This window comes from Balaenoptera physalus, assembly GCF_965194825.1.
Source record: "Balaenoptera physalus genome assembly, chromosome: 9".
Classification (NCBI taxonomy): domain Eukaryota; kingdom Metazoa; phylum Chordata; class Mammalia; order Artiodactyla; family Balaenopteridae; genus Balaenoptera; species Balaenoptera physalus.
The window spans coordinates 14,194,398-14,220,108 of NC_138888.1; the positions used below are offsets into that span (position 1 = coordinate 14,194,398).

The 25,711-nt window shown below is 39.0% G+C and overlaps 1 protein-coding gene across 9 annotated transcripts in view; it reads left to right on the plus strand.

The window, feature by feature from the left end:
• Nucleotides 1–25,711, plus strand: part of SYNE1 (spectrin repeat containing nuclear envelope protein 1) — a 442,116-nt gene that overhangs the window by 232,600 nt on the left and 183,805 nt on the right. For all 9 annotated transcript variants that reach the window (XM_082474323.1, XM_082474327.1, XM_082474328.1 and 6 more), the window contains 14 exons: nucleotides 412–738; nucleotides 2,358–2,510; nucleotides 2,822–2,989; nucleotides 5,223–5,399; nucleotides 7,393–7,539; nucleotides 10,786–10,911; nucleotides 12,244–12,420; nucleotides 13,723–13,988; nucleotides 15,580–17,740; nucleotides 20,793–21,130; nucleotides 21,315–21,459; nucleotides 22,126–22,344; nucleotides 23,277–23,536; nucleotides 25,542–25,707. In XM_082474323.1, the coding sequence (XP_082330449.1) occupies nucleotides 412–738; nucleotides 2,358–2,510; nucleotides 2,822–2,989; nucleotides 5,223–5,399; nucleotides 7,393–7,539; nucleotides 10,786–10,911; nucleotides 12,244–12,420; nucleotides 13,723–13,988; nucleotides 15,580–17,740; nucleotides 20,793–21,130; nucleotides 21,315–21,459; nucleotides 22,126–22,344; nucleotides 23,277–23,536; nucleotides 25,542–25,707 (4,830 nt within the window). The remainder of the gene's footprint in view (nucleotides 1–411; nucleotides 739–2,357; nucleotides 2,511–2,821; nucleotides 2,990–5,222; nucleotides 5,400–7,392; nucleotides 7,540–10,785; nucleotides 10,912–12,243; nucleotides 12,421–13,722; nucleotides 13,989–15,579; nucleotides 17,741–20,792; nucleotides 21,131–21,314; nucleotides 21,460–22,125; nucleotides 22,345–23,276; nucleotides 23,537–25,541; nucleotides 25,708–25,711) is intronic.

Below are 25,711 nucleotides of genomic sequence, written 5' to 3' on the forward strand. Positions count from 1 at the left end.
ACATGGCTGGGCAAGAAATTCTTAACTAAATTCCAGTTTGACACTAAATATTAAAAGAAAAAAATTATCTCAAATTCATGGCACTGTGCGTTAATAGAGTTTTAACTCAGATCTATAGGAGCACTGTTAAGGACAAGAGAAACATCAAGTTCTTCCTTAAGTCTCTGATTTGGAAATGATATGCTGATCAAAACTTTAAAAGACCTATATTGAAGTAAAGAAGATTCCTGATTGCTGGCGGGGCAAATCTGATTATAAACTTCAAAAAACATATTTTAAGGAGAAATCAGTGGACTCAAGAATGGGACTTGAAAGGCTGTTCTTTAAAAGGAAAGAAATAATGCTGTTATTTGCATTTATCTGTTTGTTTATTCATTTGTTTGTTTGTATTTGCTTCCCACTCTTTCTCAGGGTTTGCTAAAAGACATGGAGAAAGGCCAGAGTTTGCTCAAATCAGCCCGAGAGAAAGGAGAGAGGGCTCTTACATACTTGGAAGATGGTGAGGCAGAGACGTTAAGAAAAGAGATCCATGACCACGTGGAACAGTTGAAGGAACTGACCAGCACTGTCCGGAAGGAGCACATGACTCTGGAAAAAGGCCTTCATTTAACAAAGGAATTCTCAGATAAATACAAAGCACTAACTCAGTGGATAGCAGAATACCGAGAAATCCTGCACATTCCTGAAGAACCCAAAATGGAATTATATGAGAAAAAAGCTCAACTATCTAAATACAAGGTAGTGTGTTGTTACTAACTGACAGATGCACGAGGACGTCATGTAGGACTGAACTGGTGGGACGTGGTTCCTGGTTTGTGTCACCCTTAGTGAGTGCTAGAAAAACTCCTTAACGTGCCTGTTCTGCTGGTGGGGAGTGGTATAGATTTATTTGGCTGGAAACACTACATCAGACTTATTTTTCCATTCAGGAATTGTATTTGTCTGATATTCAAAGGTTGTATCGGTAAATGGAGATCTATTCTGACAGTGTGATCCAGGTATGTGGATCACCCAGAAAAACCTTCTTGGCATTAGGATCTCACACCTACAGATTTTATCTTTCATGTAGAGTCTTTCCTTCATCTTTTGGTACAGAAGGCCTATAAACTGACCTATGGTAAATTCAAAATGAGACATCCTATTTCTAAGAAAATAAATTCTAATTAACCGACTGTAGTTAAACATCTTAGCAATTAATTTTTGAAAGAACAAATGGTGATGTGGATATCACTATACATGCTGTAGATATAAATATTTCACATGCTCAAATCTGTGAAACAGTTATCAAAGTTTATACATGGAATAGTCTGTTTTCTAAATTTGACCCAAATTATTTAGCGATAGTCTTTAAGAATTACAGTGTGATGGCTTGCCTCAAAGCTTTTCCTGTCGGAAGCTTTTTCCTCCTCCAGCCAGTATGTCTATTCCTGTCCTTGGTTCTTCTGCCTAGCCTGACAGTGTGTCTTTGAAGGTGTTATATAAGAATCACACTGCTTCTTCTTTTTTAGTTCCCTCTGAGTTCTTGATATATTTAAATAGCACTTTTAGGCCATCATAGCAACGTTGCAACTGGAATTTGTCTCCCAGACTTCACATCCAGCTCAAGCTGCTATTGGTTTCACGAGTCAAAAGCAAAAGATAGCACCTCGCTCCCTTCATAGAGAATTAAGGTTTATTTCTCTGCCGAAAGGAATGAGCTAGAAGCCAGCAATATGAACCATGTTAAATTTAGCTGAATGTAATTCTTTTCCATACTTCTCTCTGTGCATGTGAAGGGCTATTTGATGTCTTACTTTTACTCTGTATTGAAAAACTGTATTAGCCATAAAAAGGCATTCTCTCTTTATTGCTTTATACTTATTAATTTTTAAAGTATATGTCAGATCTTTATTTTTATAAATTTATTTATTTATTTATTTATTTTTGGCTGTGTTTGGTCTTCGTTGCTGCACACGGGCTTCTCTAGTTGCGGCGAGCAGGGGCTACTATTTGTTGCGGTGTGTGGGCTTCTCATTGCGGTGGCTTCTCTTGTTGCAGAGCACAGGCTCTAGGCGCGCAGGCTTCAGTAGTTGTGGCACGTGGACTCAGTAGTTGCGGCTCGCGGACTCTAGAGCACAGGCTCAGTAGTTGTGGTGCACGGACTTAGTTGCTCCGCAGCATGTGGGTTCTTCCCAGACCAGGGCTCGAACCCGTGTCCCCTGCATTGGCAGGCGGATTCTTAACCACTGCGCCACCAGGGAAGTCCCATCAGATCTTTATTTGAAGTAGATAAACTTATACATGCCAACGCATATGTATATATTCACCTTGATCACATAGATGAGCTGGCTCTTGTTGTTTTTTCTTTGTAATTCAAGTCACTCCAGCAAACGGTGTTGTCCCATGAACCGTCAGTACAATCAGTGAGAGAGAAAGGCGAAGCCCTCCTGGAGCTGGTGCAGGATGTTACTTTAAAGGACAAAATAGATCGACTTCAAAGTGATTACCAGAACCTCTGCAGTGCAGGAAAGGTAAGGAGTGATCAGAAATTCAATACCAATGTGTGTATTTGCCACAAAGGGGGTCCTGACTCCTTTTTATCTGTCAGAAAATGTTAAGGCCTGGGATGGGTCAATATTTTTCCTTTTATTCAGATGGGCATTTTAAATGGTGAAACGACTTTGTGGGTTGTGTTGTGTTTTATTTTTTTTCTGTTCCTAGTAAGTTTCTGATGTTTGTAACTCTACCTACCCTATGAGTTGTCCTGGGCTTTTAAAAATATGAAAGTTTTGAGTAGATTTTTGGCTTCAAAGTCACTTCTAACGGACACCTGGCTTCACAGGAGCATGTTTGCCGTCTCGAGGTGAAAGTCAGAGACCACGAAGATTACAACAGTGAGCTCCAAGAAGTGGAAAAGTGGCTGCTGCAGATGTCAGGAAGGTTAGTGGCACCCGACCTCATGGAGACAAGCAGTCTAGAGACGGTTACCCAGCAACTGGCCCACCACAAGGTATGCCTGATCGCTAAGGAGCTGAAGAATACAGGGTGGCTTTAGCAGGTGTGCCGTGTGTGTGTGTGTGTGTGTGTGAGTGCACGCATGCACCTCTCTGGGTCGTAATGACTGCACTTAAAGAATCAGGTCTGAGTCTCAAGAATGACTGATCATTGAGAACAGTTCAATTTAATATTTAAGTGACTCAACAACAGCTGAATCCTGGCATTCACCTTCTAAACATATTGTAGCATTTTTCCCAGCTAATAGTTTTTCATTGCAGAATATAATCTTTAGGGAGTAATTTGTCAAAGAGAAATTATCTTTATTTTAGAAAAGTATAGCCAAAGATAGGATACAAAAATAGTAGTCACAGAGTCTGGTTTCTAGTCAGACTGTCTTCTTCCTAGTTGGGGGGACTTAGCCTCTCTGTGCCTCTGTTTTCTCCTCTGTTAAGGGTGATAATGACAGCAGCCCCATCACATAGCTGTTGTGGTCATCACAAGAGATAATGTATGTGAAAGTATTTTGTAAACCATAAAGTACAGTACTGATATGTGGTGTTAGTATATTTATTAATATGTATTTTTAGTAATTATATGTGCCAGATGACAGATGTCATATAGTCACAATTTTATGGAGCCATTTTGGTGAGCTTAATGGGAAACTGATTTTTAGTCGTGACATGGTAAATATCTAGTAGTGTGTCTTAGGAAGACCAGTTAACCATTCTGGGCTTCAGGATTCCTATAGGAGAAAATTTTATTTAGCAAATACCAACAGAAAAGTAACTACATGATATAGTCTGTTTGGCACTGAGAAAATACCCTCAGTAACCTCATGATGTAGTGGTTCCATTCCAGCTCGAAGACAAAATGTTTCTTTTCAATATGGCATATATGATAACTGTTAACCCAACACCACTGGAAAAAAAGTGGTGGACCCTGGGCTGCTGAAGGACCACCTGGTTTCCCTTAGATGTATTGATGTGTCAACCCAGGAAACTTTGTGTTGGAATGTCACTTGTCATTAGCATTGTAAGGAAATTAGAACCTGATTTGAAAACGTTGGCTCCTGCTCTCTAAGTGATCTTGTGAGAAAGCTCACTAGAGAACACAGGTGGGCATAGTGGTGTGTGTGAACTGGAATGGGGCAGAGACGGGCCCAAAGCTGGGGGCTGTGCCATTTACTACTTGTGAAACCTTGAACATGGTTTTTCTTTTCTTTTTGGCTGCGTTGGGTCTTTGTTGCTGCGCATGGGCTTTTTCTAGTTGTGGCGAGCAGGGGCTATTCTTCATTGCGGTGCGCGGGCTTCTCATTGCAGTGTCTTCTCTTGTTGCGGAGCACAGGCTCTAGGTGTACAGGCTTCAGTAGTTGTGGTGCACGGGCTTCAGTAGTTGTGGCTCGCGGGCTCTAGAGTGCAGACTCAGTAGTTGTGACACACGGACTTCAGTAGTTGTGGCTCGTGGGCTCTAGAACGCAGGCTCAGTAGTTGTGGTTCACGGGCTTAGTTACTCCACGGCATGTGGGATCTTCCCAGACCAGGGCTCGAACCTGTGTCCCCTGCATTGGCAGGCGGATTCTTAACCACTGTGCCACGAGGAAAGTCCCTTGAACATGTTTTATAACATCTCTGTGCTTCAATCTCCTCATCTATAAAACAATAGTAATAATACACATTTATCTGGGCTTATATATAGTCCCTGCACTATAGCAGGTGCTTAATAAATGGTAAGTGATAACGGTTATTTTTATTTTTATCAATATAAATATTATTAGATGTAAATTAGATCTTACATAATTTAGACATTCGATTATTACATAAATCAGATATCATATTAGATAAATTAGACGTTAGTAAATTAGATTAAGTTGTAATTAGATTATTTTAGATATAAATTATACCAGAATTATAATTTATAGAGTTGAAAAATGTACTAACATCCTTCTTGCTGGTAATAATACCATGGAGCAGATCTCTAACTGAGATCAGCCTCATGAAATCACTTAAAGGTTACTTCATTATTCGTATGTAACTTAATGCATGAAATTCATTAACTTTTCCCATTGGAGTATCTCTGAAAATATACTTTTTTTTTTCATTTGTTGATATGGTAACCAAGACAAATTGCAAAACTCTTTTAAAAACATTTTAAACAATGAAATGATTTATCTTAAACTTTGTTTGATGGATAGATTATTTAAAGACTAAAAATGGAATGAGAACTCAGTATTTGTTTCATTTTTGTAGGCAATGATGGAAGAAATTGCTGGCTTTGAAGACCGTTTGAACAACCTTAAAATTAAAGGCGACAATTTGATCAGCCAGTGTGCAGACCACCTCCAAGCGAAACTTAAACAAAATGTACACTCTCATCTGCAGGGCACAAAGGATAGTTACTCAGCCATCTGCAGTACAGCCCAGAGGGTGAGTACCACGGGAACATTCTAGAATGATGAAAAATTAAGGAGAAAAGCTGTGCAAACTGGAGGTTTTTAAAAATAGTTTTTGTGCTTCAATCTTTGGGATCGTTTTGGTGTTTTTCCAGACAGAAAATAAGAGGATAGATTTCATAGTCTCTATGTGAACATAGAACTAACATATCATATATTTGATTGATGTGATGAAGTGGTGAATTTCAGACATGTGGTTTTACTCAATCCCTTTATTCCATGAATTGATTATGAAAAAAATTTTTAATTTTGTTTGTTTTTATTTGCACACCATCAATAATACTTCTTTCTAATTTGCCATTTATTCTATAACATCAAAATAAGTTTATTCTGTAAGTTGCACAATAATTATTTCTTTTTAACTCTGTGCAGCCCAGGTTCTACTCTAATTCGGTATTTTTATGTATTCATATAGAAATTGAGAAAAGAAGTAAGCACCAATTTTGAGGTATACTTCAGTGGGTATCCCTCCAATAAAATGGAATCCTTAGTGTTATAGATATAAGTCTAAGATAAATAAGAATCGCCCTTTTAATAACAATTAAGTAAAATTAGTAGATTACTCTTTATTATTCTGGAATTTATAAATGACACTGAGAAGAGTCCTTCTATTTTTGTTCCTGGGCTATTTAGTAAGAACTGGAGAAATACAAGTGACATGGGGAGAATTATCTGTGTTCATCACGATAATAAAAAAAAATGCTGGGTGACATTAGTTGATCCCTAGACTTGGAAAATCCACCTTCAAAAAGTTAATAAAAAAGAGAGATAAAAGAATCTAACAAATAATTGCAGATGATGACAAAGGGGAAAAGGGGGTGAGACAAGAAAAACAGCAGCATGGAGCTTTCTGGTGAGCTCATTTGTTTGCTCACTCAACAGAGATTTCTTAGCACTGTCTTTGTAGCAGGCTTTTTCTGTGCATAAGGGACACAGCTTAATTTTTTTTTTTTAATTAGTAAATGTTCGAAAGACAAACATATTTTAAAAAGAAACTTTAAAAAAGTAGATGAAATTCTAAGAACAGAGTCAGAATCTTATAATTAAACTTTGCAAAAATGTTAAAGCAAAATACCTTTTTTCTTTTTAGTTCTGCTTGGAATGAAAATAAATAAGGGATAGTCCCAATATCAGATAAAAATGATTAATTTAATAGATGACAGAGAAAAGCAGAATTCAATTACTGCTTCTGTTGTCTCAATAAGGAAAGAAAAGCCAGTCTAACCTCAAAGTCTTTTTTTTTTTTGATGAAGAGTTTGCTCAGAAAACATCATAGGTATATTTCACCTTGATTTCAAGGAAACATGTAGTAGTTTCTCAACATGTCTTTGTGGATAAAATGGAAATTGCTTGGCTGGTTGAGGATTAATTAATTGAATAGATGCATTAGAAAATGTTTGGGTTATTTTAGATTATTGTTGTCCTGGAATGTAACTTCTAAGATGAAATGAGGGCATCAAACTCTCCCCTCCCCTGTGTTATAATTTAGTTCCAATTTACCCTACCCCTAAAACAGAAGCTTTTCAGTTAGAGAAATATTGGTTGGTTATCTTTTCATGAGCTGGCATTTTATTTTTACTTTTAGTTTCTAGTTTAAATGAAAAGGACAGTATTTATACCATGGGAGAAAGCTGCAAAAACTTTTGATTTATGTTTGACCAATTTACTTCAAAGATTTTATGTATTCTAACACATTTCTAGCGTTACATTAACCCTGCCCACCTTGTCTTTCCATGATCAGGATATTCTGTTGTAATGTGTGGGTTGAGAAGTTATAAACTGGGGCATAGCCCATGTGCTTTGCAACATTTTGGAACATATGCAGACTCCGTAGATATGTGTCTGGTTTTGGGGGGCATGGTGGGGAGAGGTATCCATTTAAAGTGGACTTGTTTCACTTGCTTCCAGTGATCTTTTTAGAGATATAAAACAGCTCTCATAACCGCAGCATGATTGTTCTGTCTCAGGTGTACCAGAGTCTGGAACATGAACTTCAGAAGCACGTTAGTCGACAAGACACCCTGCAGCAGTGCCAGGCCTGGCTTTCTGCAGTCCAGCCCGATTTAAAGCCAAGCGCACATCCCCCTCTCAGCAGGGCAGAAGCCGTTAAGCAGGTAGTTTGTGATTGCTGCAAGTTTATGTTACGCTGTGATTCATTCATTTGATGAAAACATGTTAAGTACTTATTATGTGCCAAATTGTGCTGGTTGCTGGAGATATAAAAGTATAAATAAGGTCTGAGCTTGATTCCAGTCAAGTTCACATTCTAACCAGGAAGACGGACGCACAACTGAGGTCAATCTGGTCGAATAAATAGGGCATGGGCACTGTAGCCAAAAGATCGATTCCAGTGCCTGCTCAACGGGGTGACCATGGGTAAATCACTGAATTTCTCTGAGCCTCAGTGTTCTAATAGGTAAAGTGATTATAAGTATGCTTGCTTCTGAAAGTTATGAAGAAATTCAAATGTCGTACCACAGTGTACATGATTTGTAAACAGAAAAACAAAATTAACCTCTCCTGCATTTTTTGGCACAAAACAAGGTGCTTATTAAATAATTATTGAATGAATGCTGAATGAAATATTAATTGTTATCATGTGAAAGAAACCTATGGCATATTAATTTGACATCTACATGCTTAAAATGTTGCTGCTGAGACTTCATCAGAATATTTGAGGGATGTTTTTAAATTTTTTGTACTAAGCAACTTTTCTGTGTAGTGCAAAGAATATATTTTAAAGGAATTTAGTTGTAAAGGTTGCTGCCAGATAGGAAGTAATGTAAAAATTCAATTTTTTTTACCTCAAACTGAGAGTAAAATAATATGCTTGTTCATTTAGTCTGCTTAGAGAATATGTGCAGTTAATATGTCTCCCAAAGTATACTTTCTGGCTTAAATGATTTACATTATTGAAGTCATGAAATGGCTCACAGAAGTGCATGTATTACACCTTATAAAAAATAGAATATGGGGGCTTCCCTGGTGGCACAGTGGTTGAGAATCTGCCTGCTAATGCAGGGGACACGGGTTCGAGCCCTGGTCTGGAAAGATCCCGCATGCCACGGAGCAACTAGGCCCGTGAGCCACAGCTACTGAGCCTGCGCGTCTGGAGCCTGTGCTCCGCAACAAGAGAGGCCGCGATAGTGAGAGGCCCGCGCACCGCGATGAAGAGTGGCCCCCACTTGCCACAACTGGAGAAAGCCCTCACACAGAAACGAAGACCCAACACAGCCAAAAATAAATAAATTAATTAATTAATTAAAAAAAAATAGAATATGGACAAATCAAACATGGCTCTCCTTGAATCAAGAAATGAAGTGAAGATTGTCTGTATTCTGCTTTTTCATTAGACTGTGAGCTTTCTTGGGTCATTCATTGTCTTGTGGCTGTTTGTGTCCAATGTACTTTACTCAGAACAATCCAGACCAAAGCTTGATTCTTCTCCTTTGTTCCCAAAAAAAGAAGTAAAAGGGAGGGGGAAAATAACATTAATCCCAATGACTTTTCGCTAGAACAGGAAACTTCCTACAGCTACCTGCGTTAGCTGTGGTTGCAGTAGAATGCTCATCCTTCTTGGGGCCCAGATTCAGTGACTGCATGGTCCATTGTTTTGCTTTCTGCCCCTTCCACACTGCTTCCCAAAATGGGCTGCCCCCTTTTGGAAGCAACAGAGAAGGGAATTAGAGGTATTGGAAACACCTGGACCTCAGTTGTTCTGAAGGGGAAGAGGTTTTTTTGTTGTTTCTTTTTGTTTTTGTTTTGCTTTGTTTTGATCAGTCTTTCCTTTGGCAAGTACTGCTTTCATGTAAAGTCGAGCAGGTCCTGGGTCATTAGTTAGCTTGGATGTGTCACTGGAGAATTCCACTACTGACAGAGTGTCAGACTCTGGTCAGGCTTTGATTGGCTGCAGCTGAATTTGGTCAGGGTCCCAGGGGGCATCGTGTATCCCCAGGGCCTCCCACATGGTACATGCTCAATACGTATGTAATGATAATATGGTCCTCACTACCATTAGTCAATGACAGACTGATTTGATTCCATTAAGAATATCATTTGTTTTCATAAGGCATGATGTGAATTTGGGAGAATGAGGAAAAGTACTATCAGATTTGCCCTTGAAATTGATTTTTAGCAAAAATCTTTCATAACTGTTTTGTCATTGACAATCAACAAGCTGCTCCCAATGCTTTTGGAATCAGGCCAACTGTATACATTTTAAAATAAATCATTATTTTTTTTAAGTAAATATATTTATAAAATAAAAATTCAGATATCTCATTCTCTTCTCATTTCCAAAGGCTGTTTGGGACAGATAACTTTCTCTGAGCCATGGGTACCTGATGGGATGGTTTTGGTTAATGGCTAATGATACTAATTGGAAGTGAAACACCAGTCAGTTTGTGCAATGGATAAAAGTTTAGGTGCTACTTTCGACTTAATGGGAAATAGATCTGTATTTGTTACATTTATGTGAGAATGATGTGTCTAGGCAACCCACACAGCTTAGAGGAAATATACTGAGATGAGTCAAAAAGTTAGGCTCCATTATTAGCTATGATTTTGGAAGATCACCTGCTGTTTCTGTAGATCAACTTTATCCCATACAACTTGCAGTCAGTACCTCCTTCCCCATTAATCACAAAGATGGAGTAAGCGAAAGCCACTTCTCACCACCTCTACCACCCATCGCCCTCCGTCAGGCCATCATCACTTCTCATCTAACTCCTGCAGTAGCCTGACAACTGGGGATGCCAGTTCGGTCCCTGGTTGGGGAACTAGGATCCCACATGCCGCGTGGCAACTAAGCCCATGCGCCACAACTAGAGAGCCTGCGTGCTGCAACTACAGGCTCTGGAGCCTGCACGCCACAACTACAGAAGCCCACGCTCTCTGGAACCCGTGTGCCGCGACTACTTGAGCCCGCACACCACAACTAGAGAGAAGCCCGTGCACCGCAATAAAAGATCCCACGTGCCGCAAAGAAGACCCGATGCAGCCAAAAATAAATAAATAAATATTTAAAAAAAAAAAGAAAAGAAAACAAGCTAGAATGTGAACAGAGAATCTGGAAAAACTGTGGAAGTTTCTTGGTTGTTCCCCTTTCCCAGACCATACAGGCTAATTAGAGTAAGAAACAGCTGGTGGACAAATGGCTCTCTGCCAGTGTGTTTGGAAAGCTTTCTTTTGAGTAACTAATATATGTCATTTACAACAATGGTGAAAATAGTGAGCATAGCAAGGTTATTTTTGAAATGTCAACAACATACCACAAATGGTACAAATATTTGCTATCTAAATATAGCATGCATCTCTTTCACTCTGACAAGTTTTTTTTTTCTCTTTGTTTGTTTTTTCAGGTCAAACACTTCAGAGCTTTGCAGGAACAGGCAAGGACCTACTTAGATCTCCTTTGCACCATGTGTGACTTGTCAAACTCTTCAGTGAAAACCACAGCAAAAGACATTCAACAAACAGAACAAATGGTAAAAGTTAAAAAATGACGTTGGATATATCTGACTATATTCTCTTGCTTGAATGTTAGATGTGAAAAAAAATTTCTCCTTGGAGTATTCTCGCTATAACGCTCCTACAAGCATTATAATAAATATGTATTGAATTTCAACTAAGTCACAGAAAAGTAGGCACACTCTAATACTGATGCCACTGAATTGGAAGTGAAATATTTAGTCCCATTGAACTGCTAAACATTTGCACCTCTTTCCTCTTCTCTTTTCTCCTCAATTACCATTCTCTCTTCCTCTTTTCCTATTTTCTCACTCATTTTTTTTCTTTTCTCCTTTTCCATTGTTTTCTTTCGGTCATATTTAGTGTGAAAGGGCCTCCTGACCCTTCCTATTAGGATGGCAAACATCTGTCATGACCCTTCTAATTCATTGGCAGTGGCTGAGTGTGGTGTTAAGAATTCTGAAGTTGTATCTGGGCCCTTTGGACAGTGTTGTAATGAGTTAGCAGTACCTGCCTGCAGCAGACAGATGGCGCCACAGAGGCCGTGTGTTTGCTGCTGCTGCCTTAAACTCTGGAACACAACATGTTCGGATGAAAAAAAAAAAAAGACTTGGTTTTGGTATTTAATTGATTAAATATTCCAGAATAGTAAAATGATATAAAGGAAAAAAATAATGAAGAAATTAAGATAATTAAATAATTATAATATAGATATTAAAATAATTAAACTAATGTATGTTTTTTTACTTTTATGTTTTATTACATTACCAAAGCAAGTTTGTATTTAAATCCTTAAGAAAGATGATATAGCTCCTATATTTTTTTTTACAGAAATGATTTATCGAAATAAGTTATATGATTTCAAAAACCAGTGAAGCAGATCTAAACATATATCCAAAATGTTAATAACTCAGTGTTCTATAAGAAGTATCAGCAACTGTGCACTAGAGAACAATATAAGTCTTTTCTAGTTAACCCCAAGACCAAATTGATGACTCAGTCAAACAGATGTATCCACTGAAATGCCCAATGTGAAAAACCATTAGGGCAGCTTCTGACCTAATAAATTGTTAAAACTTCTAGACCTTCACAGCATTGATTGAAATCATATGACATAAGTCTTAGACATTTGAAGTCTTTAGAAAACCTAAATATAAAATCTGTTTTTCTTGAAGCAAATAAAGAATTCTTTTTGGATTTATCACTCGTGTGTGTGTGTGTGTGTGTGTGTGTGTGTGTGTGTGTGCGCGCGCACACATGTGTTGGCCTGTGTACATGGACAGGCTCATTCATTGAACATAAATGTTTCTGTCCATTGCTGCTAACTTTTGCCTCTGTGTTTTCTGCAGATTGAACAAAGGCTTGCCCAGGCACAGAACTTAACTCAGGGCTGGGAAGAGATCAAGCACATGAAGGCTGAGCTTTGGATTTACCTCCAGGATGCCAATCAGCAGCTGCAGAATATGAAGAGGAGGCACTCAGAACTGGAGCTAAATATTGCACAGAACATGGTGTCTCAAGTAAAGGTAGGAATTAACGTGTCTCCAGGGGAGCTAGAGGAGACCAGGACGGGTGTATGTCAATCAATCCTTACACATAGTTATTTAAGGAATGAGATAGAACAACTTTCATTTGGTGCCAGAAAAGTATAGCTCAGAAAGTAAACGTTCAGATATTTTCCTGGAGCTCCAGTTGGCCACTTGCATTGAAGGACATTCACTCTGTAGCTTATTTCTGAATAAAGAACTGTGGTTTAGCTAGCAGAACCTGAAGACTCTGCCATTAAACAAACATGAAGCCTTGTTATTCATTAGCTTTTCATCACAATATTGCTAAAGCTGTAGGATTTATCAATTTATTAAATATATATTTAATATATAAAACATATTAACATACAACTGATTTAAAATGTAATAAAATATTTATATAATTTAAAATATAATAGAAAATTATTATAAGTATATTAACTTGATGGAAGTTGTACCAGATTTTTTATTTTTAAAGAATTCTTTTTTTTTTAAATTAATTTATTTCATTTTTGGCTGCGTTGGGTTTTTGTTGCTACGTGCGGGCTTTCTCTAGTTGCGGCGAGTGGGGGCTACTCTTTGTTGCAGTGTGCGGGCTTCTCAATGCAGTGGCTTCTCTTGCTGCGGAGCATGGGCTCTAGGCGCGTGGGCTTCAGTAGTTGTGGCACGTGGGCTCGGTAGTTGTGGCTCACGGGCTCTAGAGCTCAGGCTCAGTAGTTGTGGCGCACGGGCTTAGTTGCTTCGTGGCATGTGGGATCTTCCTGGACCAGGGCTCGAACCTGTGTCCCCTGCATTGGCAGGCGGATTCTTAACCACTGCGCCACCAGGGAAGCCCTGTACCAGATTTTTAACAAACCTTAACACTTATTTTTTCTCTGTGACAATCAGCCATTTTTATTTTCTACTGGGATATTGTTTGCATATGCAGGAAGAAGAATGGAAAGAATATAAATTAGATTTTGTTCTCAAAATCATGAACTTTAAAAATTTTTAGAAAACTAAGGATGCACTTTAAGATAAAATATTAACTCTTTTCCTTAGTGGCAATAATATTGTTTCACATTTATCAGTTTTTCTTTATACTTTTCAAAGTAACACAAGAAAATACCACAGTACCCTTTGATTCTTAAACACTTGGAAATTTGTTCATAAGGAAGTATGATGATTTTAGATTTTCTCTTTGTCTCTCATTATACATTCTTCAATTACATAAAGTGTTCAGAGGTATTGTATCTATGTCTCAATCTGTATTTATTTGGGGGGGGGGTTATTCAACATTATTTTATTGTTGTTATCCTTTAGGATTTTGTTAAGAAACTACAGTGCAAACAGTCATCAGTGACCACTATTACAGAGAAGGTGGATGAGTTAACCAAGAAGCAGGAGTCTCCTGAACACAAGGAAATAAGTCATTTAAACGACCAGTGGTTGGATCTGTGCCTTCAGTGCAACAATCTGTGCTTGCAAAGGGAAGAGGATTTCCAGAGAACACAAGATTACCACAACTGTATGAATGTCGTCGAAGTGTTCTTAGAAAAATTTACTACAGAATGGGATAACTTAGCCAGGTAACAGCAATTCTCCAGTGGGTCACCAAAATGCTAAGCCAGAAATTTCTTAATTTCTATAAAAATCAAAAATGTCTTTCTTACATTTTAAACATTCATTTTCTATCATTATAAATATTGATAAAACATTATTAAGAATCTGGTGTCATCTGTATCCATAATCATGATTTTCCTTGCTCAGTGTTAATTTAAGCAGTGAGTAAAAGGAAAATATTTGAAAATGGCACCATTTCTACCTGTGACCTCAAGGAATATTTCAAAGCTGTTATACTGTGAGTTCAAAGAATATCCCAAGAATATTTCTAGTTTTAATTACCAGTTATGGGACTATCATCTATGATTTCAGGACATGAATCCTTCTTGAATCTATAGTTCCACGGGTTTCTTGTCAATTCTGTGAAGTAACACATTCTGTGTAATTCAGTCTAGTTTTGTCTTGTACTTGTGGTATTCTAGAACTTAGTGAACAATCTAAATTCAATTAATGTGTGTCTTATTTGATTTTATAGCAATTGAAACCCTCTTAACTTTTTCTTTGAAAAGGATTCCCTCTCTCCCACATACACTGAGTCATCATATGGAAATCTTTCTATGCTCTGATCACTATAATTGTTAAAACCTGTACATCTTCTGCCCAGATTTATCAATTTGTAGCAATTAAAACTGAAAACATTATTCTAGCTGTAGTTAAATCGTTAAATCATGGGGTTTTTTGGTTTGGGGTGTTTCTTTTTTGGAGGAGGTACACTACTTTCTGATTTGTTTACTTTTTCTTGATGCTCAGCATTTTACTAATCTTTGGGATAAATCCAATATCAGCAAAAACCCATATTTCAGACGGACAATAGGCACCTCCATCTGGTTAACCCACAAACACCTCAGATCTAATATGTCCCAAACAGAACTCATCATATGGCCTCCCAACACTCTTCCTCATACTTCAGAACTAATCGTTTTGTAAGTGAAAAAGACTCTAAGATTGAATTTTTTCATATGTGTTTTGTAGTCAAAGGGATGAGAATTCTTTGCATTTCACAGTTATTTCGAAAGATTTCTAACGATAAACAGAAAATATCTAAGTTCCACACATGAGCAGCTGTTAGAGCCATTGGTTATTTCTTACACATGGTATACCATCTAGCACTGGATTGTTTACTGGAGCTTCTTCTCACAGGAAAGCACATAAATCACAGATCACTTAATTTCTCTAATTGCCTTTCAAGAATGCAGTAGATCAGTGTTTCTCAATATTTAGTGTTTCCTCAAATCATCAAGGGAACTTGATAATATGCAGATCCTGCTCAGTTGCTAAGAGTCAGAGGAAGAAGCTAAAAAGTACACGTCAGACGTGATGGGAGGGCAGCCTTAGCTAGAAGAAGTATCTGGGCAACCTATCTTGGTTCAACTTCTGCTATGGAAATATATGGGTCTTACGTTCCATAATAATTATAGCATTTCTGTTGATAAGCCATGAACTGAACCACTCTAAGCTAAGAAAGAAGATGGTGATATGCACTTTAACATGATATGAACAAACACAGATATTAACTAAAGTTAACTTGATTTTATGTCTTTTAATATATACATATAGATCTGATGCAGAGAGCACAGCCATCCACCTGGAAGCTTTGAAGAAGTTGGCAATGTCATTGCAGGAGAGGAAGCAGGCTATTGAAGATCTGAAAGAGCAAAAGCAGAATATGATAGACCATCTGAACGTAGATGACAAAGAATTAGTCAAAGAACAGACGAGTCACCTTGAACAACGCTGGTTTCAGCTTGAGGACCTTGTTGAAAGGAAAATCCAAGTGTCTGTCACCAACCTGGAGGAGTTAAATGTGGTCCGGTCCAGATTTCAGGAGCTGATGGACTGGGCAGAAGAGCAACGACCCAACATTGCTGAGGCTCTTAAGCAGAGCCCCCCGCCTGCCGTGGCTCAGAACCTTCTCATGGATCACCTTGCCATTTGCAGCGAACTGGAGGCCAAACAGATGCTCCTGAAATCACTCCTGAAGGATGCTGATAGGGTGATGGCTGATCTTGGCCTCAATGAGAGGCAGATAATCCAGAAGGTACTCTCTGATGCCCAAAGGCATGTGAATAGTCTCAGCGACTTAGTGGGCCAGAGACGAAAGTACTTAAACAAGGCTTTGTCTGAGAAAACCCAGTTTCTAATGGCAGTGTTCCAGGCGACCAGCCAAATTCAGCAACATGAGCGCAAGATAATGTTCCGTGAACATATCTGTCTGTTACCGGATGACGTGAGCAAACAAGTGAAAACATGCAAGAGCGCACAAGCCAGCCTCAAGACTTACCAAAATGAAGTCACGGGACTTTGGGCCCAGGGTCGCGAATTAATGAAAGGGGTCACAGAGCAGGAAAAGAGCGAGGTACTGGGGAAGCTTCAGGAATTGCAGAGTGTCTATGACACCGTTTTACAAAAGTGCAGCCATCGGCTACAAGAACTAGAGAAAAATTTGGTTTCTAGGAAGCATTTTAAGGAAGATTTTGATAAAGCTTGTCACTGGCTAAAACAAGCAGATATTGTTACCTTTCCTGAAATCAACCTAATGAATGAGAGTGCTGGGCTGCACACACAACTGGCCAAATACCAACACATTCTGGAACAATCTCCAGAATATGAAAATCTCCTACTTACGCTACAGAGAACTGGACAGGCCATACTGCCGACGCTGAATGAAGTCGATCATTCCTACCTCAACGAAAAGCTGAATGCACTGCCCCTGCAGTTCAATGTAATTGTCGACTTGGCTAAAGACAAGTTCTATAAAGTCCAGGAAGCAATTCTGGCTCGGAAAGAATATGATTCCTTGATCGAGTTGACAACCCAGTCTCTGTGTGAACTCGAAGACCAGTTCTCCAAGGTGAGCCAAGTCCCCAGCGACCTGAGTGTTGAAGAGGCTCTGTGTCTTCAGGATGGTTGTCGAGCTCTTGGGGGAGAGGTGGCAGCCCTTGCACAAGCAGTGGATGAACTGAACCAGAAGAAAGAAAGTTTTCGCAGCACAGGGCAGCCATGGCAACCAGACCAGATGCTGCATCTCGTCACCCTGTACCACAGGCTGAAGCGACAAACAGAACAAAGGGTGAGCTTATTAGAAGACACCACCAGTGCTTATCAAGAGCATGAAAAGATGTGCCACCAGCTAGAGAAACAACTAGAGGTTGTGAGAACAGAGCAAGCCAAGGTGAACGAGGAGACGCTTCCTGCAGAGGAGAAGCTCAAAGTGTATCACTCCCTGGCAGGAAGCCTCCAGGATTCAGAAATTCTTCTAAAACGAGTGACTGTGCATCTCGAAGATCTTGTTCCACATCTTGATCCCTCAGCTTATGAGAAAGCCAAGCATCAGATCCAAGCCTGGCAAGAAGAGTTAAAACTGCTGACTTCCGCCATTGGCGTGACGGTGACGGAGTGTGAGAGCCGCATGGTGCAAAGCAGAGACTTCCAGACGGAGCTGAGCCGCTCCCTGGTCTGGCTGCGGAGCGTGGAGACAGCGCTGAGTGGGCCACTGTGCCTGGACCTGAACCTGCGGGACGTCCAGGAGGAGATCAGAAAGGTCCAAATCCATCAGGAGGAGGTGCAGTCCAGCCTGAGGATAATGAATGCACTGAGTAACAAGGAGAAGGAGAAGTTCACGAGAGCCAAGGAGCTGATCTCTGCCAACCTACAGCGCACACTAGCAGAGCTCTCTGAGCTGGACGGGGCCCTGCAGGAAGCTCTCCGCACCAGACAGGTCGGTACCACAGGGCTTCCCCTTTCTTTTTTCCACTTTGCTTCTTTGTAAATAGGTGTGAGAATTTTTTGTTTAGAATTGCTTCCTTAAATATTTCTTTTTTGGCTGCTACATGGAATCATCTTCAATTGTGACTTAAAAAGATGCTTTTATTGTTTATGCTCATGGTATTCATTTCATGCGATTTTCATGTTGACTTGACTTTAGTTTTAATACAGGGACAGCTCAGTTGTCGCTCTCCTTTAGGAGAGATAATAAATGATAGCACTAGTATAATTAATACCATATGTGAGGAATTAATAATAAAATTCATTCATTAGCAATGAATAAGTAGTGATGCTTTTTTAAAAACAATGTGAAACCTGGCATTTCTAAGCTTAGTACTGGATGAAGAGTCTCCAAATGGAGAGAGGCAGGTGGGTGATGCAGTCCTGACCTGATGCTGAGCCAGGCTTTCTTGTGGGGTCTCCCATCAGTTGCCCCATCTCTCCACCCCTTCCTCAGGGAGGAGTGCTTCCTCTCCTCTGGCTTCCCTGAAGCACAACAGAAGCAAGACTAGAATATCCATCATGACTTGACTTGAAGATAACAAAGAAATGAGAGCATGCCCAGAACTTCCCAGCTTAGCCTCCTAATTGCGGCTTGTTCTGGGGCTCTGTGCATTCAAAACTAAGAGAGATACAACAGTGCCCAGAGGCGTACTTACTTTAATCCCTTGACCCTTTTTCTCCACATCTGTCCCTCTGATTCTATGGGATTGCAACCAGCCATTTAAGTTAAGGACAGCCTTCCTTAGGATAATATAGTAACTATAGCTTTGGAGTAAAGCACACCTGGATTTTAATCTCAGTTATTTGATCTTGAGCAAATTACTTACGTCCTGTAAGTCTCAGTTTTCTCTGTGGAAGAGGGATAATAATATCTCCCTCTTCAGATTTATATTCTTAGTGCAGGGTCTGATGTAGAGGTCGCCCCCGATGACTCTTAGCTATCATTTAACTTTATTTTTCACATAGATTAAGGTTAACACTAAATCATACAATTTTTTAAAAAACTTAACATGTGGTTAAAATCTTAGTAAACTTCATCATGTAAAATTCTGACTTCTTAAACTAGAGTCGATTTAGTATATTTTTACCTTTTCATGTTGGTTCAGGCCACTGTTAAATTTTTTTCAAAAAACTATGTCCCTATAGCTGTAGAGATAGAGATAAGAGTATTTAACCCAGAGTGAAGAATCAAAACAGAAGTTACCTGGAATTTTCATTCTTGAAAAACATCTGTCATGTAAGCTTGCTTCTGTTGATTTGGTGATTTTTGAACCAAAATCTTGAATCTGCTAAGGTGTCCCTACTTCTGCCATCTTGTGATTGGTAGTCTTATTGATTGTCTTGGCCCAGATAACTGAAGGTCACGGTTCTGGTGGCATTTCTAACCTCCACCACTGATTCTTTGCTTTGCCATCCTCATTCTTTCCTCATTAAGTGCTAATCTTACAAGTACTTTCTCTACCACTTCTCTGCATCTTTGCTTGACAGTAATGGCTTGTCTTGTCCAGCCACTGATGGCCAATTAGAGTGTTTCCTTTCCTTCTGGATTTGAATGGACTTCATTGCACAGGGGTCAGCTTTCCAATCTACAACTTTTCTATCATAGTCTCTATGCAAGACTTACAGGCTACTATTTCACTACCAGAAATCACTATTTAGTCTGGTAAATGCCGTTTTGGAAGTTTGGTGTTATTTCACTCCCTTTTTTCCCCTCCAGCTTTATTGAGGGATAATTGACAAAGAAAATGGTAAGATATTTAAAGTGTACAATGTAATGGTTTGATATATGTATACATTGTGAAAGAAGTCCTTCTTCAAGTTAATTAACAAGTTAACACATCCGTCACATCACATATTTATCTCTATCTTTTTTTTTTTGGTGAAAACATTTAATTTCTACTTGTTAAGCAAATTTCAATTATATGTTACACTGTTGTCAGCTGTAGTCACCAGGTTACACATTAGATCCTCAGAGCTTATTCAACCTAAAACTAAAAGTTTGCACCATTTTTTTTTTTTTTTTTTGGCTGCACCACACAGCTTGTGGGATTTTAGTTCCCCGACCAGGGATTGAACCTGGGCCCTCAGCAGTGAGATCGTGGAATCTTAACCCCTGGACCACCAGGAATTCCCGAAAAGTTTGCACCATTTTACCAACCTCTCTATTTTCTTCACCCTGCAGCCTCTGGCAACCAGTTTTCTACTCTAAGTTTCTATGATTTCAGCTTTTTCTTTTTTTCTTTTTTTTAGAGTCCATATGATATTTGTGAGACCATATGATATTTGTCTTTTTCTGTCTGGCTTATTTCACTTAGCGTAATATCCTCCAGGTTTGTCCATGTTTTTGGAAATGACAGGATTTCCTTCTTTTTTAAGGCTGAATAATATTCCAGGGTGTGTATTTTTTTTTTAATTTATTCATCTGTGGATGGACACTTAGGTTGTCTCCATACCTTGACTATTGTGAATAACACAGCTATGAACATGAGAGTACAGATATCTCTTCGAGATAATGATTTTGTTTTCTTTGGATAAATACCCAGAAGTGAGATTGCTGGGTCATATTGGCAGTTAATTTCTTGAGGAACTTCCATGCTGTTTTCCATAGTGGCTATACCAGTTTACGTTCCTACTGGTATTATTATACTCCTACCTAAATGAGGCATTATTTCACTTTGGTGAATATTCATTCTGCCACATATTAGTAAGCATTATATTTTTTCTTTAAAGAGAGGACATTTCAGAACCATCATAAATTTCTATTCCATCTGTGTCCTTGTTTGTTTATTTTAACTGCAATAATAAAATTATAACAAGAAGAACAGAAGGGAAAGTAAAGGATAATAATGGATTGTACCAAAAAAATTTTACCAGCTTATCAATTCATTTATACACATACATCCATGTGACTGAAGACTGGAAAAGAAATGGAAAGCATAAATTATTTTTGGCAAACACATTGCAAAAGAGAGTTGATTATGTTTGCATTTGCTGTTTTTCAGGCTACCTTGACTCAAATGTATAGTCAGTGTCAAAGGTACTATCAAGTGTTTCAAGCAGCTAATGACTGGCTTGACGATGCTCACGAAATGTTACAGCTGACAGGCAACGGCCTAGATGTGGAGTGTGCAGAGGAAAGTCTCAAAAACCACACGGAATTTTTTAGTACAGAGGATCAGTTCCACAGCAATCTGGAGGAGCTCCAAGACCTAGTAGCCAACCTGGACCCACTCATCAAGCCAACTGGAAAAGAGGACTTAGCACAGAAAATGGCTTCCCTGGAAGAGAAAAGCCAGGGGACAATACAGGATTCACACGTCCAATTAGATCTCTTGCAGAGGTATTGGAGTTGTTTTGCTCTTTATATTCTAGTGAAATGGATTTTCACATGGAAAATAGGAATATATTAATGATATACATTATCGTTCAGTCTTTTAAGTATCACTAGACATATTGACATCAGAGCTCTGCATAGAGATGTGTGATTTTAAGTTGCTTATTGACGCGTGTTGGATTTTTTCAAGATGTGCAGCTCAATGGCAGGATTACCAGAAAGCAAGGGAAGAGGTTATTGAATTGATGAATGATGCAGAAAAGAAATTGTCTGAGTTTTCTTTATTGAAGACTTCTTCCAGTCATGAAGCAGAAGAAAAATTGTCAGAACACAAGGTTAGTTTTATTGTTTTTTTTTAATATTCTTTCATTGTAACTGTAATGGGTCTTTGCAATATGATAGTTCCAGAAGCAAGTCAATAAATCTTCATTTCCACCTGGGCTTTTTAAACGCAAAAAGGATACATTTAACCACATTTCATAGCAGTTTTAACTCAATTAAAGCAGTCACCTTTTCAGGATTCCCGTTAGAAATGCATAGCTAGGTTTAAAAAGACACATTCAGAGCAATTTGCTTCTGATAAGATGTGATACAGTAGATTTCAGTAAATACTTTCTGGTGTAACTTAGATTAATTCAATTAAAATTCAAAAATTAATAACTTGAGTCTCACTCATATCACAGCAATATAAGGTAGAATGTGACATACTTAAATATCAAATTCCATTCACTTATATTTTTGCTAGTTTTTAAAAATGGGAGAATGTCATCTCAAGCAGCATGTAAATGTTTGTTTGTAATAAATAAGTATTCACCTTACCTCTTTAAAAAAGCCAGGCCTAACTCAATTACAAATTAAATGTAAAAGTAAGAATTACCAGAGGAAAATAAACATATGTAGGAACATTTCCTTTTGCAGATAATTTTAGGCTTTACCAAAATCCATAGAGCTTTTGAAAAAAACCATCTCTCCCCTCAACCTCTATTCCTCTCCCCACTCAGGCTTTAGTGTCAGTAGTTAACTCTTTTCGTGAGAAAATTGTGGCCTTAGAGGGTAAAGCTTCAGAACTGGAAAGAACCGGAAATGGCGCCAGCAAAGCAACCATAAGCAGGTCGATGACGGCTGTCTGGCAGCGCTGGACACGGCTCCGCGCTGTGGCCCAGGACCAGGAGAAGATACTGGAAGATGCAGTGGCTGAGTGGAAGAGCTTTAACAATAAGGTAATCTCCATTACTGATGGGCTCAAAGTATTGTTTCCCTGCTGATGAGAATGTATTTTGAAAAGTGGTGTTTTGCTCCTTTTTTTCAAATCGGCCTTATGAAAGTAAAAAGCCTTTTTAAAAAAATCTCTATTTCCATTGACTTGAAAACCAAAATATGAAATAAAATACATATGCAATGTGCAATTTAGTCCCAAGTCTGGGTCCAGTTATTTTAATAGGAAATAAACCAAGTAATCACATTTTGAAAGGAGGACAAGCCCATTTTGCCCCATTTGTGAGGCTCTTAGTGACACTTTCTTTCCTGGCCCTGAAAAAGTGCAAAACACTTTGTCTTTGCCATGAAATAAGCAGGAATTTAACTCATTTTCCAAATCCTGTTTAATATCTTCCCTTTTAAGTAGGGTTCAAGTTTTAAGCCACATCTTCCTTTATGACTCAAAGGCACATATTCATGTTAGCATAAATATTGGAAAGAGTTTTTCTTTTATCTGTTTAGTAAAAGAAAATTTTAAAAGAAAACCTTTTTGTATGTTATGAAATGTCTGATTGCCCCATTATTATATTATTATTTTTATTTATTTATTTATTTTTGGCCACGCCATGCAGCATGTGGGATCTTAGTTCCCTAACCAGGGATCGAACCCGTGCCCCCTGCATTGGGAGCACAGAGTCTTAACCATTGGACTGCCAGGGATATCCCTGCCCTGATGTTATTTTGAGATTAAATCTTAAAACCCAGAATAATAGTGGTGGTCTTTCCTTCCATGTTAAGGAGATTGTTCACATTTTAGTTTCCTGAGATTTAGAGTTGACACCATCATCTTTAACGTGCTCCAGTGCATTAGTGTCAAATTTGGCATTTATGGGAATTGCCCTCTTTTTTTCAGTTTATTTACTTTGAACTTCACAGTATGTACATTTGTCATCAGGTTAAAAAAGCCACTGAAATGATTAATAAGCTGCAAGATAAATTACCTGGAAGTTCAGCAGAGAAAGCCTCCAAAGCAGAACTCTTAATTCTTCTTGAGTATCATGACACATTCATTCTGGAGCTGGAACAGCAACAGTCGGGCTTACGGATGCTGGAGCAGCAAGCACTGAGCATGCTCCGGGATGGGGCCACGCCGTCCCCTGGAGAAGAGCCACCCACTGTGCAGGAAATCACGGCAATGCAGGACCGGTGCCTGAAGTAACTATACACCTGCTCTCATTCTCTGTTTCTAAACTTGGCCATGACCCAAAGGGACAAATGTGGTATTAAGAGTCTGGGGGTGCTTCCCCCAGACCACCTTAAAAACGTGGGGCTCTGTTCCTGTCATCCTTGCTATCTAGTACATATCTAGTCGCATTTAGAAATATAGTAACGAACCAGATGCAATCTCTGCCTTCAGGTAGTTTACAGTCAAGCAGCAGAGGTAGACAACTAAAGATGCCTTTTAGGTGGAGCGTGGGAGGGGCACTAAGGGAAATCAAAGCAGAGGCAACTAATCTAGGAGAGGAGTCAAGGAAGGCTTCTCTTCAGAAGGGGTATTTAAGCTAAAGACTAAGCAGGCTTGAGCCAGCCAGTGAGGTGGAAGGAGAGTTCTGCAAACAGGGGAATAGCAAGTAAGAAAGCGTGGAAGGAAGCATGTCACCTCAGGGAACTCTTGGGTGATGGGGCGATTCATGAGACATAAAGCTTAAAAGGTAAACAGTTGGGGACTTCCCTGGTGGCGCAGTGGTTAAGAATCCTCCTGCCAATGCAGGGGACACGGGTTCGAGCCCTGGTCCAGGAAGATCCCACATGCCACGGAGCAACTAAGCCCGTGAGCCACAACTACTGAGCCTGTGCTCTAGAGCCCGCGAGCCACAACTACTGAGCCCACGTGCCGCAACTACTAAAGCCTGCGTGCCTAGAGCCCGTGCTCTGCAACAAGAGAAGCCACCGCAATGAGAAGCCCGCGCACCACAACGAAGAGTAGCCCCCGCTCGCTGCAACTAGAGAAAGCCCGCGCAGCAACAAAGACCCAAATGCAGCCAAGAAAATAAATAAATAAATAAATAAATAAATAAATAAATAAATAAATAAATTTATTTATTTAAAAAAAAAAGGTAAACAGTTGGGAGCTGTTGAGTACTTGGTTTCGATAAATCTTGATAACTCATTGGCTAAATTGGATGACACATAGATTAGAGCAAGGATGATACCAAAGTCCAGGTTAATAATAGTCATTTACTGATAGTGAACTTAGAGAAAGTTAATCTTTTATTTATTTATTTATTTATTTATTTATTTATTTATTTATTTATTTATGGCTGTGTTGGGTCTTCATTGCTACACACAGGTTTTCTCTAGTTGTGGAGAGCGGGGGGCCACTCTTCGTTGCGGTGTGCTTCTCTTGTTGTGGCGCACGGGCTCAGTAGTTGTGGCGCACGGGCTTAGCTTTTTCGCGGCATGTGGGATCTTCCCGGACCAGGGTTTGAACCTGTGTCCCCTGCATTGGCAGGTGGATTCTTAACCACTGCATCACCAGGGAAGTCCCAAAAGTTAATCTTAATGATATGTAACCAGCCTGATTCACTTATGGGGCCAGAGAGGAAACGTCACTATGTAATTTAACTCCTGTATTAACTACTATTACTCATACATATCCTACATTCACCCGTCACTTGTAGATGAGTTCAGGATAATCCAACTCCACTTATTTAAATTTTTTTAACCAAATTTATGTCAATTCAAATAAAGACTTACAATTTGGATGTTGAACATTATTAATCATAAAATTTCCAAAGTTTGAGTCTTTATTTAAAGACTAGTTTCTAATAGTCACAAATATTCCAGTTACACATTACTTTTAAAGGCTGATGATTCTGCACCATAAGTAGATTTTCAAGGAGGAAATAAATAATCAAACAATCTCCAGGTTACTCTCGACAAAAAAAGAATTGCAGTTTAGTGGCATGAGAGTATGTCAGCTCTCAATTTTCCAAGGGTAAATCATTCACTTCACATGATGTATTTTCTTCTGTTATACTTGAAGTAAACTTAAATGTTACTGAAAATTATCTGGCAGTTTGGGGGAAGTGTCTTTACTTGGAAAAAGATAGGTGGCTTCACTTTTTTAATGTCTGTTTTTGACAATTTGATGTCATGTATTGGGGGGATTCCTTTCGTTTCAGTCCACATCTGCTTTCTCCCTTTATTGTTTCTAAAGCATACAGGAGAAAGTGAAGAAAAATGGAAAGGTGGTAAGGCAGGAGCTGAAGGAGCGAGAAGTGGTGGAGACCCAAATCAATTCAGTAAAATCTTGGGTTCAGGAAACGAAGGAGTATTTGGGGAATCCAACAATAGAAATAGATGCTCAACTTGAAGAACTTAAGGTAC